The following is a 15,583-nucleotide window of genomic DNA, read 5'->3' on the forward strand; positions in this document are numbered from 1 at the left end:
AACATGTCTAGGCAGTTACAAACTGATTCATCATCCTCATGTTTCTGTCTTTCCTTTATCTGATGAGTTGCATTTTGGGGGAATAATCGATTACGAATTGATTCCTGTGGAAAATGATTTAAATTCAATCCCTATGAAGCTTGAAACATGATGTACATATACAGCAAAGATTCTTGTGCAACAAAGTCTGCCTACTTTTGTGAATGTTGCACTTTCTTTTCGTTACAGTCGCTATATCGATGGTGACATGTACCGCAAATATCGCATCCTATCACTCATTTCATTAAGTTCAGATGGAAGACTTGGTTGGACTGATTGAAGACTATGGAGCTGCTGCATTTCCATTCAATAAGAAGAGAAGAGAAGAGCTAACGGCTGCCGATGAAGCAAAGCGTGAAGGGAGAAAACTCGAAGAGTTGTTGACGCATCAAGGACGAAACCATGTCTTGTCTAGTGATGGCAGAGAGGTAGAGTTTTAGGCCTTTACTTTGGTGCTCATTGGAGCGCTCCTTGCCGTGCTTTCACTTCCAAACTCATAGAAGGATACGAAGAGCTCATGACCTCCGGTGATCAAGACTTCGAAATCATCCTAGTCTCCATAGACCGAGACCTCAAAGAGTTTGAACTCAACACGAGTAGCATGCCATGGCTTGCCATACCCTACCAGGATAAAACAAGGCAAGACCTTTGTGGAATCTTCGACATTAAAGTGATTCCGGCTCTGGTTCTGATAGGACCGGATGGGAAGGCTATTAGCACAAATGGGAAGGCCATGATATCCTTGTACGGTGCCAAGGCCTTCTCGTTCACAGAGTCGAGGATCAAGGAGCTCGAAGCAGCATTGAGAAATGAAGGAGAGGCATTGCCTCCTCAAGTGAAGGACTTGAAACATGAACATATGCTTGAGTTGGAGATGGCCAAAGCATATGCGTGTGATTATTACAAAAAACAAGGGAGGTTTTGGGCATTTTCTTGTGGTGTTTGTGATTATGATCTTCATCCAAATTGCGTAGAAAAATCGTTTGTAGAAATGGGTTTTACGAATTATGAAATTTGTATATCCTAAAAAGTATTGTAAAATGTTGATAATATAACAAAAAATCTGAAATGTGTGTACTTCTCACTCTCAGCTTAGGTTAGTATGAAATCTGGATCTCGATGCATAAGTAAATGCTTTTAACTGTTATAATTACAAGCTCTTGTGGAGCATTAGTTGTCATATTCCCAAATAAAATGATAATTAACAACATTTTGTATTTGTAACAATAAAACGGCTACTTTTGTTAAGAAAACTAAAGTCAAAGTAAAATGTATTAATTTAGAAAACATCATTAATATTACCTGATAAAAGGTACATTTGTTAAATTAAGTTATCTAGTTTGATGAAATCTTGACTCTTGACTTCTCATATAATGGTATGATGGTTTCACTTTGACTGTATATTGTTAACTACTTCTCAAATCAGTCATGCATGCATGCGTGTGCGCATCCTGACCGTTCATGATTGTGAACTTCATGCCCAGGTGCACGACTGATCATAACCTTTTCTTAATCTCTGTCAACGCAAGTCAGTTTGTATCCGAATTCTTATAATTTGTTTTAAAAGTGAATAACAATGACATGGATGAGAATTTGAAGGAGAGGGAGGGTTGACTGAGAGACAAAATAGTCATTAGATAGGGAGAGGCCAAAACACCAAAACAATCCGCAAATGGTGGAGGATCTCTCATATTAACAACCCAATTGAAGAGAGCGAGATATTTATGGATTCACCAGTGAAAAAATCAAAAGCTGTTTGTTATTCCCAAAAGTGCTTTTTTTCCCTTCTTGTTTGTTGCTATCCAACAACAAAAAAAGTAACATTAAAGTCAACACAAACACAACACATACTTGAAACGCAAATCCTTTTGTCTCTCTTTGGAGACCCTGCTGCAAAAGAGAGACAGAGGACCTTAAACAACGATATAAAACTTAAAATCCCACAAAAAAAGAAGTTAAAAACCCTTTATTAATTCTGGGATTCTAAGGCTTTGTTTGGTAGTTTGTATTGGAAATTTTGTTTCTTCTTCTTTTTGTTTTTGTTTTTGTTTTCTTCTTATTCCTGAAGAACTACAGGAAAAGAAGAGAGAAAGAGAGAGGGAGAGAGAGAGATGTGGCTGCCCAATAATCAAGTGGACAGGAAGGAAGTAGGGAATGGGATTGTGGCAGTGGCTATAGACAAGGACAAGAACAGCCAATGTGCTCTCAAATGGGCAATTGACAATCTCATCAAACCAGGCCAATCTGTTCTTCTCATCCATGTCAAGATCAAGCCTCCCCTATTTTCTCAGTCACCTTCTCTTTCCAATTCCACCCCAAGTACGTACATATTTTCCATGTTTTCGTTTTTAGAGTAGTAATTTTCACGCTCCCATTTTCTTCTTCTGCACTGCTCCCCTTACTTCCGTTCGTTAACTGTTGCTTGATATGCAATGTCCTTCGTCGTATGTTGCTTGATATGCAAGTTAAACTCACACTTCAAGATTTTTCATAATGGTGTTTGATTTTTGGTTGCAGGAAGTAATCCAAATTGGGACCAACAGTTCGTCTGCAAAGAACCTGATTCCCAAACCCGGGAATTGATCCGACCTTTTCGTGTTTTTTGCGCACGTAAAAATGTGAGTTTGATGAACTTATACCTGCATTCTTGACCTTAACCTGAACCTTCATATTCATTGAGGTTTCACGGACAATTACATATCTGTTTAGGATTTGAATTTTTGATTGCTTTTTTATACTTTTGCGTTTTCTTTTCTTCTTCAAATTCAGATACAATGCAGAGACATCGTACTAGAAGACTCCGATGTGACAAAAGCATTAGTCGAATACATTACTCAAAGTTCAATCGAGCATTTGGTTGTTGGTGCATCAGCAAAAACCGGCTTTCTTAGGTAAGTACCTCCGTTTCTAAGTCAGCAGCCCTTGAACAAATTATTTACCCTCCTAGTTGTGTAAATTACTGAAACTATGAAACCAACTGCCTTCAAATAAATGAAAAGATTCTCTAGGGCGTTAGGATGCTTCGTATGCTTTGAAATTCCACAGAACATTGTCTTAATTTTTTGAAAAAAAAATTATGTAGATTCAAAGCATCAGATATTCCAGGAAGCATATCAAAGGCGGCACCGGACTTTTGTAATGTATATGTTGTAGCCAAGCAAAAACTTCAATCAAGGAGGGCCGCCTCACGTCCTGCCCCGGCCACCTCACCCCTACGCAATCCAGCTTTTAACCACACCCCAAGCGCAAAGCCAGAGCCATATGTCTTCCCACCTTCTGGTAACAAAGGTTAGTTTCTTTCACCCTAAAACTTAATCATCTCCCACTAATTTTTTGCGAGTCAAGAAACCCTTAAAATGTTGAATCCTCTTCCAGGAAATGAAAAGCCACCAGAACCTCAACGTAAATCCCACGATGAAATGGACAACTTCAGGTCAGTAGAAGCACTCAATCTCTCCCTTTCAATGAAGATGGACAAAACGGTGTTTTTAAACATACAGCAAATTTTATCTATTTTGTTGTGAGAACTAACATAGTCGTATCATGGAAAGCAGGTCTCCTTTTACTAGGAAGGGCCCAAATGGGAAGTCATATGCAGATCTCCCTATGCCGGATACTGACATATCTTTTGTTAGCTCTGGAAGGCCAAGCATTGACCGTATCTTCCCTGCATTTTATAACGAAAACCTAGATTCAGGGAGAGTCACCCCACCGCGAATGTCCAACAGCACGGAAATAGACTTGAACCACAGCTTTGAGTCTATGCAATACTTTGGACGGAGGTCCGTGGATATCAACTCCTCTCCACCCACATTCTCCTCGGTTTCTCAGGATAGCGATAGGTTATCCTCTGCATCACAGCCAATGGTAAGTGTATCTAGTCTCTATCTATTTACTAATGTGTACTTCTAGTTAAATTTTGTTACAATAGAAACATTTTTTGTCACTCGAAATTTCAGGAAGAGGTGGAGGCTGAAATGAGAAGGCTAAAGCTGGAGCTCAAGCAAACTATGGAAATGTATAGCACTGCCTGTAAAGAGGCACTCTCGGCGAAGCAAAAGGTATGCAAAATTCTATCAGCATCTTACACCTGTCATGATTTCACATAGCTCTTATAATTGATGTTATTTTACAGGCGGTAGAACTCCAGCGCTGGAAGTTAGAAGAAGAAAGGAGATTGGAAGAGGCGCGGCTAGCTGAAGAAGCCGCAATGGCTATTGTAGAAAAGGAGAGAGCTAAGTCCAGAGCAGCCATTGAGGCTGCTGAAGCTGCTAAGAGGATTGCAGAACTAGAAGCACAAAAAAGAATTAATGCAGAAATGAAAGCACTTAAAGAACAGGAAGAGAAGAAAAAGGCACTTGACGCTCTGCAACATTCGGATGTCAGGTATAGGAGGTACTCAATTGAAGAGATTGAGGCTGCCACGGAGTTCTTTACAGAATCCCGCAAGATTGGAGAAGGAGGTTATGGTCCTGTATATAGATGTTATCTAGACCACACTCCTGTTGCAGTTAAAGTTTTACGTCCAGATGCAGCGCAAGGAAGATCACAATTCAACCAAGAGGTATGAAACAAAAAGGCGTGTGTTCTCTTTCCAAACAGTTTGACAATATAGGATACTTATGTTGCCAAACTATGTGTTTGGGCCACCAGTTTGGTTGATTCTTGTATTGCTGGGCTGTTGGACAAGAGAAAATTTCATTTCATGATAAATTTGGAAACATTACTTTTTCTTTGGTTGATTCGCTAATTACTATGAACAGGTTGAAGTACTGAGCTGTATACGGCATCCTAACATGGTTCTCCTGCTGGGAGCCTGCCCGGAATACGGATGCTTGGTTTACGAGTACATGGCTAATGGGAGCTTGGAAGACCGTCTTCTTCGTAGAGGAAACAGTCCACCTCTCTCTTGGCAACTTAGGTTTAAGATTGCAGCTGAAATTGGGACAGGCTTGCTATTCCTCCACCAGGCCAAACCAGAGCCACTAGTCCACCGCGACTTAAAACCCGCTAACATCTTGCTTGACCGCAACTATGTGAGCAAGATCAGCGATGTCGGCTTGGCCAGGCTTGTGCCCCCATCCGTTGCTGACACCGTGACACAGTATCGCATGACATCAACAGCCGGCACATTCTGCTACATAGACCCTGAGTATCAGCAAACCGGCATGCTTGGTGTCAAGTCTGATGTGTACTCCCTTGGGATTATGTTTCTACAAATGATCACAGCCAAGCCGGCAATGGGATTGACTCACCATGTTGAAAGGGCTATTGAGAAGGGGACTTTCGCGGATATGCTAGATCCATCCGTGCCAGATTGGCCGGTTGAAGACACATTGAAGTTTGCCAAACTGGCTCTCCAGTGTGCAGAGTTGCGGCGAAAAGACAGGCCGGACCTTGGAAAAGTTATCCAGCCAGAACTTAACAGATTGAGAGGGATTGCTGAAGAGACAATGCACCCAACACTGATGGCTGGTGATCATAGCCCCTCATGCAAATACAGCCAAGTTTCGGTGCAGCTAGTAAGTGCATATGGCCAATAAACTTAGTCCTCCTTCTCTCATCAAAATCCTAATTTCAACCCTGAAAATTGTCGAATGCAATCTAAAAGGTGTTGATTCGTTTTTGCAGGAGGGGAGTGAACCAGGTACAAGATCTACCGAGAGCTAGGAACACCCATCAAACACTCTCTATCATCTCAAACCCTTAGACTATTTAAGAAAACATGTCTAAGGATTGTAAGTAATTAAGCAGAACAAAAAAATGTACAAGTTTTGTAGATAAACTGATGAGTCGATGAAACTCAACATGTATGTGAGTTTGGTTGCTGGTATTCTAGAGTAGTCAATTTCTTATGATCAATTATCAATTTCTTATATATTCTCTTTGTTGAAACACAAAAAATAGAGGATTCACTGCATGTATCTAAATTGATTAAAATTTGGTTACAAATGGATCACTAGCTAATCACTATTCTCAAGTATTCTTTGTCGATAATTGATACAAGAATGAAGAATTGAAACAACCAAAGATCCTTAAAGACTACAGATTAACACTACGCTTATGTTTCCAGACGTTTAAGCGATCGAGTCCAATCAAAATCGTAGTCGAACTGAAAACCTTCCCTTTTAAAAACGCCATTAAAGAGTCTCTTCAGATAAGCATAATCTGGTTTAGCATCAAACGCCAATGACCTACAGTAATGGAAGTATACCGAAAACTCGGAAGGGTAACCAGAGCATAGCGACTCGATAGAAGTTGACATTTTCTTTTCTGCGATATTCTCATCTTTCTGCATTTTTGTCCCTGCTTTCACACCCTGCCAAGGAAGACTTCCTCTTAGAAAGTACATAAGCACATATCCTAGTGATTCCAAATCGTCCCGGCGGCTTTGTTCAATGCCAAGATGGTTGTTCACGCTTGCATATCTTGCAGTACCTACCAGACTTTTATTGTCTCTGTACGGAATATGCCGATGAGTTGAAGAGTTTCTGTACTTCTTAGCGAGGCCGAAGTCGATGATGTAAACCTGATTCGCCCGTCGACCCGCTCCCATCACGAAATTGTCTGGCTTGATGTCGCGGTGCAGGACTGATTTCGAATGAACAAACTCCACTCGATCGAGCATTTGATCTGCGAGCATGAGAACCGTCTTAAGGGAGAATTTCTTGCTGCAAGCTTGGAACAAATCCTCAAGACTAGGTCCAAGGAAATCCATGACAAGAAAACTGTAGTCTCCTTCGGAGCCAAACGATCTCACGTTTGGAACTCCAGGTCCTCCATGTAGTATTTTATAAAACTTTGATTCATACAGCAGTTGTGGATGCCTCGTCTTGGCACTTTCGAGCTTGATAGCAACCTCCTCGTTTGTCTGAATATTACTACCCCGGTAGACCTGTCCAAACGATCCGCTACCGATCTTTCGAACAAGTTGAAACCTTCCACCCACCAAAGGCTCCATATCCCCCAAAACCCTACGACGGCAGAAAAACCCTAGCCCTAAATAAAAAGCTTAAGACCGAAAACAATTAAGGAACGGTTTTGAAGGGAAGGTGAAGAATCGTCAAAAGGGGGAAAATTCCTGACGAGTAACGACTACGCAACGTTGACTTAAATATAAAACATTACAACCCTAATTAGGAAACCTAGCGATTAAAACCCTAATTAGGAAACCTTACGATTCCAAGATTATTATTACCCTTACTAAATTTTTAATACCACATTTGTACTCCTTCTTTAATCTGAGAGATTTTTCATTGTGATCAGAACACAAGATGGTACACGTGTTACTATGCAAATGATGGGATATGTGTGGTAAAAATTTAATAACTTAAAAAATATAAATTCTCATCATTTATATAAAAACACGTGATGTACCACGCGTGTTTCGGCCACACAAAAAAATTTCTCCCTTTATTCCACATTTGGGCCGGAAGTTTTCTTTCCCAACCAATTTGGGCTTTCTACTGTTAAAATAGGTCAATGTACTTTTGTCCAACCAATATATACATTATTTTATTTTATTTTATTTTAAATAAGATGCTTTATTTTTTGAACAAACGATATTATTTACACTAAAGGAAGAGGAAGGGGTAGGAAATAAGATGCTTTATTAAACATAGTAAAATAAAGGAATTTTTATCAGCACTCTAAAAATCTCATTTGGCACTCCAAACTATTTATAATTAGAAACAAAAATACACTTGTGAGGAGTGTATAATGAGATTTTTGGAATGTTAATAACAATTCCTTAAAATAATACAGATAAATATCTATTCAAAACCAAAACGTAAATATCATGAACTAATCTCTTAATTAAAAGACACGCAACTTAATTAACGTCACAAGGCATAAAATAAAAGGAAAACTAATGAAAAGTCCAAAAAAACTTTCCTTTTAATGAAAAGTCATTTTTAAAGGTATAGTGAATAGTACCAGGGAAATGTATAAATGTGGTTTTTCGTTAAAAATGAACAATACCGAGAGTTTTTTTGTTAAAACTCCCTAAAATAAAAGGTTTTTATCACAAATGGTTTTTAAAATTGACCCACTCCATTAACATGATCACTGAAATTGAAAATCGATCAATATAATCCTTGAAAATAGGTGGTGCAAATCAATCTGGTCCTTCTATTCCATCACCATTTATCACATAATGGAATATGATTTTCTCTCCGCCAATTTCCCTCCTCTTCTCTCCCCTCCTCTCTCACAATATCTTTCTCTCTCTATAAATAAGTCAGAACAAGATGTTGGTGGCTTAATCAAGACCGTTCAAATATAAAAATTAAGAGGAGAGAAATTTGTAAGAGAAAGAATCTGGAAAGTTTATTATGCATCAAACCATCAGTATTTCAGTAGTTGATAAAAGTAAACACCAAATAAATCAAAGATACCGAGAAAAAAAAACATATCTCTATTTTCAGTCATGGGTTTGATTTTTTGTAATCAAACCCATGACTGAAAATAGAGATAAAATAAGTATGATTTGTATGTTCCTGAAAATATTACCCGATAGAAATTGCTAGTAAACCATAAAAACTCCCCACGAGATGGAACCTACCTACTATTTCCGTTACCAAAAACTCGAGCACAAAGGCACAACCTTGAAAAACGAGATTAATTTCCAGCCACTGCATGCTCTGTGATTGTAACGATCCATTTTAATGGAGGATGTTTACACGAGGCAATGGGAGGGTCTGCATGTCTTACACCTAATCCAGACAACCAAACTCACATGCGGTGCATGCATCTACTTCAGTTCTCTCTGTTCTTCCCTTCCTATAAATCTTGAACCAATTCGCTCTTGTTTCATCAACTAGCAAACTTTGGGTTGCAATAGTTAAAAGAGTGTCTTCGTGTAGTGATGGAGTTCCGTCTCTCAAAAATGCTTACTTTTCTCACTGTAAGTATAATTAAGCTAGCTCCATCTCTAGTTAATTTATTTGGATTATCCCTTCAAATGATTTTTTTCGTTCAGTCTCTGCATTCTAATTGTTTACTAATTTCGTTGTTTTGTTAATTAATGATGGTTTTTCTACTGTTGCAGCTGACCACACTGGTGGGAATGGCAAGTCATGCAGCTGCTGTGCGGCAGCCGTTGCCTCAACTTTCCTACTGGAACTCCGTCCTGCCGAACACACCAATTCCAAAAGCTTTCCGTGAACTTATCCATCCTGGAGGTTTGTGTGTGTGTAAATTATTGAAAATTAATAGCAAAATGGTTATCAAACGAGTCTATATATAGTTTCACGTACGATTATATTGACTATATTGACATGTATGCATACGTATAGTCCCTCACTTGTACTTTGCTGCGTTAATTTGGTTTATGTTGCTAAATCTGCAGACTTAGTATCCAAGAACTTTCTCCGTCCTGCTGGCACTGAGAACCAACTTGACAAAGCCACTGATGCTCTTGGCCCTTGTGCTGGCTTAGTCCTCATGGAGAAGGACTTGCACCCTGGAAAAACAGTGAAATATGGCTTCCCCAGAGACACAACAAGCAAATCATCACGTTTCGTGTCCCGCCCAACCGCAGAGTCGATCCCCTTCTCATCAAACAAAATGGAAGAAATTCTCAAACGATTTTCGCTGAGGCCGGAATCATCAGAAGCCAATACAATCAAGGAAACCATTGATTATTGCGAAATGCCGGCCATGAAAGGAGAAGAAAGATATTGTTCTACCTCTTTGGAGTCACTGGTTGACTTCGCCACCTCCGAGCTCGGATCGAACATCCGAACAATGTCGACGGAGGTGGAAAGAGGAGCCAACAATGATGTGGAGCAGACTTACACAATAACCGACGGAGTGAAGGTGCTGGCCGAGGACAAAGTCGTCACGTGCCATAAGATGAGCTATCCATTTGCTGTGTTCTTGTGCCATGCCATAGAAAAGACAAGGGCCTACATGGTGCCTATGGAAGGTGCCGACGGGACCAAGGCAAATGCAGTAATTATTTGCCATCGAGACACATCTAAATTTGCACCAAACAATTGGGGCTTGTCACAGCTCCATCTTAAACCAGGAGAAGGTTCCCTCTGCCATCTTCTCTCCGACGGACATCTTACCTGGCTTAGAGAGAAAAACCTAGATGAACAATACATAGTTTCAGTTGCCTAATCGTCGTAGTAGTATTAACGATGATCGGGCAGCTGAAACAGAACCCCATAAGAATGGGGTACTTGTATCTGCTCCATGAAAATAAATAATAACAGGCAGCTGAATAAAAAAAGAATCTCATAATAATGGGGTACTTGTATATGCTCCATGACAATAAATAAAGGAATGCCTTGAGAATGGGTTGTTAGTTAATGATGCATTTGAGAGTTCTTTTTGTTCCCAACACTTCCTTACGAAGATCTAGATCCCTATTTCAAAATCTAATTAAAATAGGTTTACAACTGTTGAATCCCACGATCTGTCGACTTGAAAAATTCAACATGGTATTAGAACCAGGGGACAGACTCGTATAGCCATGTTTAGAACCAGGGGACAGGCTCGTATAGCCACGTGATTGGGTAAGTTCCCGTTGGCCCCGATGATTATTTTGTGCAAATTGTGAAACCTTGATTGGGATTTGAGGATCAAAATCGAAGGTGACATGATTAATAAATGATGTCGAGTAGATTTCAAGTCAGATGCCATGACTAAGAGAGAAGTTAACGTAACTAAAAAGCATCCCCATTTCATTAACAAATCCCACAAAATAAGAAGGATAATCTCATCTCTAATCACATATTACATGATACAACATACATAGGGGATCAAAAATTCATGTAACTAAAGATGAATTCCCAATCTGTCACCGGAAAGAAAGAAAAAGATCGACTCACAATCTCGTTTGGAGAACTAGTAATACACACCACACGCGCTGGCAAGAATTGGCACAATGCAACCAAACGCAATCGCAACTCCCACAAAACCGACTACCGGCCTTAGCGTTAACGGTAATACATTAACTGGTTGCCGGATGAACTATTAGGATAGGCATCATACATAGTTTGGGACCCGCCGGAGTTCAAGGCCATGGACGTGGCAGCAGCCTGGCTCAAGGCAAGTTGCCGCCGATAAGCCATCAAGTCAGCTGGAGAATAGCCTTGGTTTATACCGGCAGTTGGAAGAATCTGATAGGGCTGGGCAGGAGGAGGTAGTGGATTAGAAGCTATCCCGGCAGGAGTTGGTTTGCTACCCCACGAGCACTGCATGCACGATTACACAAAACAAAAGATGTTTTATCATGACAGAAATAACACTGACTGTAATTTGATTGACTACCAGCGAAAGACGTAAACAGTACGTACTTGTTTGGTACTGAGGTGCTTTTATAAAAAGTGGGTATAAATAAAAGCTGAGCTTAAAAAAATGTTTGGTAAACACTTAAAAAAACAGCTTATTTTCACAGTTTTGGTGAAAAAAAACCGAAAACGTGAAGCAGAAAAAATGAGCTTATTCTCACAGTACAGCAGAAGCAGTTTTTTTTCAAAGCACAACAATACCAAACATCGTCTGTGTATGTCAATCGTATGCATAGCAACCCACCGAAAGGTGTCAAGTGTCATTTGCATATGTGCATTGAAGAACAAGCTGAACAAGGCAAAGGAACTGTGTGACCATCAAAATGAAAAATTTGCAGTAGAGTTTCCATTACCTTCATGGACTTTCCATGAATTATCCTGCCATTTCCCATTTGAATAGCCAAGGCTGCTTCATCATGGGTGTTGTATCTCACAAATCCAAAACCTTTATCCCTCTGCACACGTACTTCCTCAATAACCCCAGCCCCAAGAGCATGAAACTGACTATGAAGTTCAGCTTGATTAACCTGATAAGGCAAACCAGATTTTCAGCAGGATTTTATGGTTGACAACTTATAGACGTAACAAAAGTTCACGAGTTATGTCATTGGACCAAATTCAAGGTTTAAAACTCATATTTGAAACATAATAATCACCTCATGGGAGAGGTTGCCAACATAGACAGTCGTGTATGCTTGATTGTTTTCTGGGGCCTCTTCGTTGGAGTTCTCCAGACCTCCATCTGCAAAATAAAGTAAACAGAAGAACTAGCCATCAACATCAAGTCTTGTCTGAACTTCCCATCAAGTTCCGGTATCATGACTCATAATATACGGCAACATATACTAACGTCAACCATCAATCTAAGACCTATCTGCTATAGCCAATTATTTTAAATTGCAATAGCAAAATGCAAAGGTCACCTAGAAGCCCAAAACAAGAAACCTCTGGCCAACCAAGTCAGCAACTTTTCTATCTACCTGAAGATCCATTTGTAAGTACAACGGCATTTTGAGTGTCACTACTCGGCTTCTCGTCACTAGAACCAGCACTTTTAGTTGCCCAGTTGCATCTTATTTGCCTATTTCCAAGCCATTTACCTACAAAACAAAGTCCAGAACACATCAACCATTGCACAACCAGTATCACAATGTTCTTGCACTGACGAAAACTATGCAACACAAGGCAACATGTTAGATGTGTTACCTGTTAAATCATTGATAGCACTCTGAGCTTCCTGAAAAAAATTTCCATGAGGCACTTAATCAGTTTAAGATGTACCAGAGTTCTAAGATTGTAAAACCAACACGATAAATAAAAAAATGGCGTCATGTTAATACCAACACCTCTAGGTACACAAAGTCAGCACAAATGGTGCGGAAAAACCAATGCACTATAATAAGCGGCATTGCTTTACGCATTTCATGTGCACCACTAAGCACACGAAAGAGTGCAACACGAAAGCTACCTTGATGTGATTCAGGGTTTTTAAATAAATGTGGGAGGAGATTTAGGCTGGGATGAATCTCACCAAAACTCTCTAGTTTATAATCACTACAACGTAATACCTGCTGTTCACGGAAAGAAACAAAGCCATATCCCTTCGAGCGGCCAGTTTTGTGATCCCACATGACCCTTGCATCACTGCAAATTAAAAATGACAAAAACAAAAAGTCTTGTAAAACTAGCATCATGCATTGCAAATTAATAGGGTAATTCAAATTGTTATCCACCCAAGTGGAAACAAGCAATAAACTAAGTGAGAACCTTTACTAAGTTTAACATGAACAGTTGATGAAAGTAATGAGGAAAAATTATAACATGCTACCCTAGCCCCTGGGATATATCTGCTACAAATTTGAAGGAAAAAAACGATAATAAAAAGAAACAGGAACTCACGAACAACTAGGGTAGACCCTGAAGCAAGCAAATAAAGTTGCATCTGTAACCTCTGGACTAAGATCACCAACAAATATGTTGAAGTGCCCTGATCATTGTAAAATTGCATTAACGGAATGAACCCTAATAAGATTGTAATGACCCGTAGAAAAAATAAAATAAAATAAAATTGTAAAAAGAACAGCAGTAGAACAACTGAAGCTCAAAGTAACCTGAAGTATCCTCCCTCTGGTTATTGGCATATGCCCAATTCACCTTAAGTGCCTGACCATAACTGCAAACCAGATTTATAAATACTAATGAATATAAACAATTCTCAAAGCTATTGACAGACATGCAACATACATGATCGAAGTCAAGAAAGGCAAGAAAATAATAGCCACACTTGTTCTAAAGTAAGTGAATGCTTACAGTTGGCGTCCATGCAGATTCATTATTGCAAGGGCTGCAGAGTGTCGGTCATGGTAGTCAATAAATCCATATGACGACTGCAATATATATATATATACAGCCACATCATGAATTCATAAGGAAAAGAAATCTTGAAGTTGAACATAGGATTCCAATTTTGTTTGCCGCAATTAACAATTTCTCCAGCTAGTTACATATTTTACTTAAGAAATGCATCATGTTACAAGATCAAAGTGTAAGCACTTGTAGAATCATTTCATGACTCATAATGGGTCACCAATTGGAAAACACTAGATGTCTTATAGATGTGTAGGAGACTCGGATTATCGCATATATGTCCATAAATTGAAGGAAAAACAGAACCTTCAAAAGATGAATGACAAAATTATATACAATGATTCAAAAGAACGCGAAGCATGTGATGTACCTTATCCTTTTTTATGAGCTTGCATCCTGCAAGAGGACCAACGCTCTGGAAGACTTCAGCTAGAAGCTTATCGGTGACATTTACATGAATATTTCCAACATAGCTGAAACCATCATGCCATCAAAATAATAAGCCTTAATTCAAGATATATCCACTTGAATATTAAACGGTATGAACTACTTGAAGTTTCGCTGTCCACTTAAGCTACAAAAAAAAAATTCCGGAAAACAAAAAAAAATTCCAAAAAAGAAAAAATGGAAAACTACTATCTAGCACTTACACACTGTTGCACTGAGACGGGTCAAATCCGGGAGGCAGATTTCCACTCGGGATAGGCTCCATCTGCACATTGTAAAAATATAAAGAAGATAAACAAATAATACTACTCTCAAACAATCTTAGAAAACACGCCGTCCCGAGAAAAGTATGACAACAAAGAGTTCAAAAAAAAATTTTGGCAACCAAAGAGTATACAAAATCTTTCCCCACCCAAAAAATTGTATTAACAATTTATATTTGCTGTTCTGATGAATTACATAAAGCTTGAAAATTTAAATAAATTAAGTGAAACCCAATAACTCAAATCATCTAAATTTGTCCACAAACAACAATTTCTTCACAAACAAGAGAGAGAGAGAGAGAGAGGGAGGGAGAGCGAGAGGGGACCTGAGACATGGCAGCAGCGAGCACGCCAGGATGGTACATGTGTTGTTGTTGCTGCTGAAGAAGTGCTTGCTGCATTATGGCTTCTTGTTGTTGCTGAAGCTTCAATCTTTGTTGCATATTACACTATACTCCCTAATTTAATTTTTATTATAAAAAAAACCCAAAAAAATAATCAGAAAAACAGAGGCAAATCACCCATTAAATCCCAGTTTTCAATTCAATCATTGAAATCAAAGCAAGTGCAAAAACATACAGGAAGAAAGAAATAAACCAAATTGAATTCAATAATCCAAATTCCAGAAAGTCCCAAACTTTCAATCGAAATTCATATGGGGTTCTGAAGAATTGAACTATTTTTTCTCTTGAAGGTGAAAAATCGGAGTGGCAGATAAGATAATTCAGATAAATTGAAACCCAGAAACAAAAATTAATTAAAAATTTGAAAAAGGAAGGGAGAGGGAGGGAGAGAGAGGAACCTGAGGGTAGAAAATGGAGCGAAACTCGGTGTGGGTTCTTCTGTGCGTTGTGTCGGAGCAACTTTCTCACGGTGAAAGGCTGAAAATCACACGACTCGGGTTCGGGTAGATTGTCCCCATTAATCATTAATCATTGTTTTTTTTTTAAATTTTTGCTGTCACATTAATGATTATTTTGTGACTCCAAAATTGTCTTTTGCTTTTGTTTTCATGGAATATAATATAAAACGTCCTTTTATCTTCGGATGTGAGAGATTTTTTTATGTCATTGAAACACAATTTCATACATTAAACGTCATTTTATAAGGAGAGAGAAGTTTTTTTTCCAATGCTATACCGACCTTGTTCCTAGTACACAAAAATTT

At 38.9% G+C, this 15,583-nt stretch overlaps 4 protein-coding genes and 1 pseudogene across 4 annotated transcripts; 3 read left to right on the forward strand and 2 right to left on the reverse strand.

Annotated features, from left to right (window-relative positions):
• Window positions 1-293: 293 nt before the first annotated feature.
• On the forward strand, window positions 294-1,066 carry LOC103424847 (probable nucleoredoxin 3; annotated as a pseudogene).
• A 790-nt stretch (window positions 1,067-1,856) lies between these two features.
• On the forward strand, window positions 1,857-5,917 carry LOC103424732 (U-box domain-containing protein 35-like). Its single transcript, XM_008362829.4, has 10 exons — window positions 1,857-2,358; window positions 2,557-2,657; window positions 2,809-2,930; window positions 3,122-3,327; window positions 3,415-3,472; window positions 3,594-3,906; window positions 3,999-4,100; window positions 4,175-4,603; window positions 4,803-5,561; window positions 5,671-5,917. The coding sequence occupies exons 1-10, from the start codon at window positions 2,151-2,153 to the stop codon at window positions 5,707-5,709; spliced, it is 2,337 nt and encodes a 778-aa protein (XP_008361051.3). The 5' UTR covers window positions 1,857-2,150; the 3' UTR covers window positions 5,710-5,917.
• Window positions 5,918-5,943: 26 nt separating this feature from the next.
• LOC103424731 (casein kinase 1-like protein 1) lies at window positions 5,944-7,000 on the reverse strand. Its single transcript, XM_008362828.4, has one exon. It carries the CDS (start codon window positions 6,998-7,000, stop codon window positions 6,101-6,103), a length of 900 nt encoding a protein of 299 aa, XP_008361050.3. The 3' UTR covers window positions 5,944-6,100.
• Window positions 7,001-8,859: 1,859 nt separating this feature from the next.
• Window positions 8,860-10,363, forward strand: LOC103431334 (BURP domain protein RD22-like). Its single transcript, XM_008369483.3, has 3 exons — window positions 8,860-8,944; window positions 9,089-9,221; window positions 9,389-10,363. The coding sequence occupies exons 1-3, from the start codon at window positions 8,906-8,908 to the stop codon at window positions 10,162-10,164; spliced, it is 948 nt and encodes a 315-aa protein (XP_008367705.3). The 5' UTR covers window positions 8,860-8,905; the 3' UTR covers window positions 10,165-10,363.
• A 346-nt stretch (window positions 10,364-10,709) lies between these two features.
• On the reverse strand, window positions 10,710-15,397 carry LOC103456075 (RNA-binding protein 208-like). The gene is made up of 13 exons (XM_008395704.4): window positions 15,219-15,397; window positions 14,743-14,874; window positions 14,357-14,418; window positions 14,077-14,179; window positions 13,650-13,726; window positions 13,451-13,512; window positions 13,239-13,326; window positions 12,908-12,983; window positions 12,546-12,576; window positions 12,320-12,439; window positions 11,996-12,081; window positions 11,693-11,866; window positions 10,710-11,243 (listed from the first exon to the last, which is right to left on the reverse strand). Exons 2-13 carry the CDS (start codon window positions 14,857-14,859, stop codon window positions 10,986-10,988), a joined length of 1,254 nt encoding a protein of 417 aa, XP_008393926.3. The 5' UTR covers window positions 14,860-14,874; window positions 15,219-15,397; the 3' UTR covers window positions 10,710-10,985.
• Between the last annotated feature and the right edge of the window lie 186 nt (window positions 15,398-15,583).

Source organism: Malus domestica, chromosome 15 (assembly GCF_042453785.1).
Source record: "Malus domestica chromosome 15, GDT2T_hap1".
NCBI classification, from domain to species: domain Eukaryota; kingdom Viridiplantae; phylum Streptophyta; class Magnoliopsida; order Rosales; family Rosaceae; genus Malus; species Malus domestica.

Bases quoted from the DNA above. Each gene is read 5' to 3' on its own strand.
- LOC103424732 (XM_008362829.4), top strand. From the start codon at position 2,151: ATGTGGCTGCCCAATAATCAAGTGGACAGGAAGGAAGTAGGGAATGGG. The intron at 3,328-3,414 runs GTTAGTTTCTTT...ATCCTCTTCCAG, and splicing joins CCCACCTTCTGGTAACAAAG to GAAATGAAAAGCCACCAGAA. The intron at 4,101-4,174 runs GTATGCAAAATT...GTTATTTTACAG, and splicing joins CACTCTCGGCGAAGCAAAAG to GCGGTAGAACTCCAGCGCTG.
- LOC103424731 (XM_008362828.4), bottom strand. From the start codon at position 7,000: ATGGAGCCTTTGGTGGGTGGAAGGTTTCAACTTGTTCGAAAGATCGGT.
- LOC103456075 (XM_008395704.4), bottom strand. From the start codon at position 14,859: ATGCAACAAAGATTGAAGCTTCAGCAACAACAAGAAGCCATAATGCAG. The intron at 11,867-11,995 runs GTGATTATTATG...TTGCCTTATCAG, and splicing joins TTGGCAACCTCTCCCATGAG to GTTAATCAAGCTGAACTTCA. The intron at 11,244-11,692 runs GTAATGGAAACT...TCGTGCATGCAG, and splicing joins TTCATGGAAAGTCCATGAAG to TGCTCGTGGGGTAGCAAACC.
- LOC103431334 (XM_008369483.3), top strand. From the start codon at position 8,906: ATGGAGTTCCGTCTCTCAAAAATGCTTACTTTTCTCACT. The intron at 8,945-9,088 runs GTAAGTATAATT...CTACTGTTGCAG, and splicing joins AAATGCTTACTTTTCTCACT to CTGACCACACTGGTGGGAAT. The intron at 9,222-9,388 runs GTTTGTGTGTGT...CTAAATCTGCAG, and splicing joins TGAACTTATCCATCCTGGAG to ACTTAGTATCCAAGAACTTT.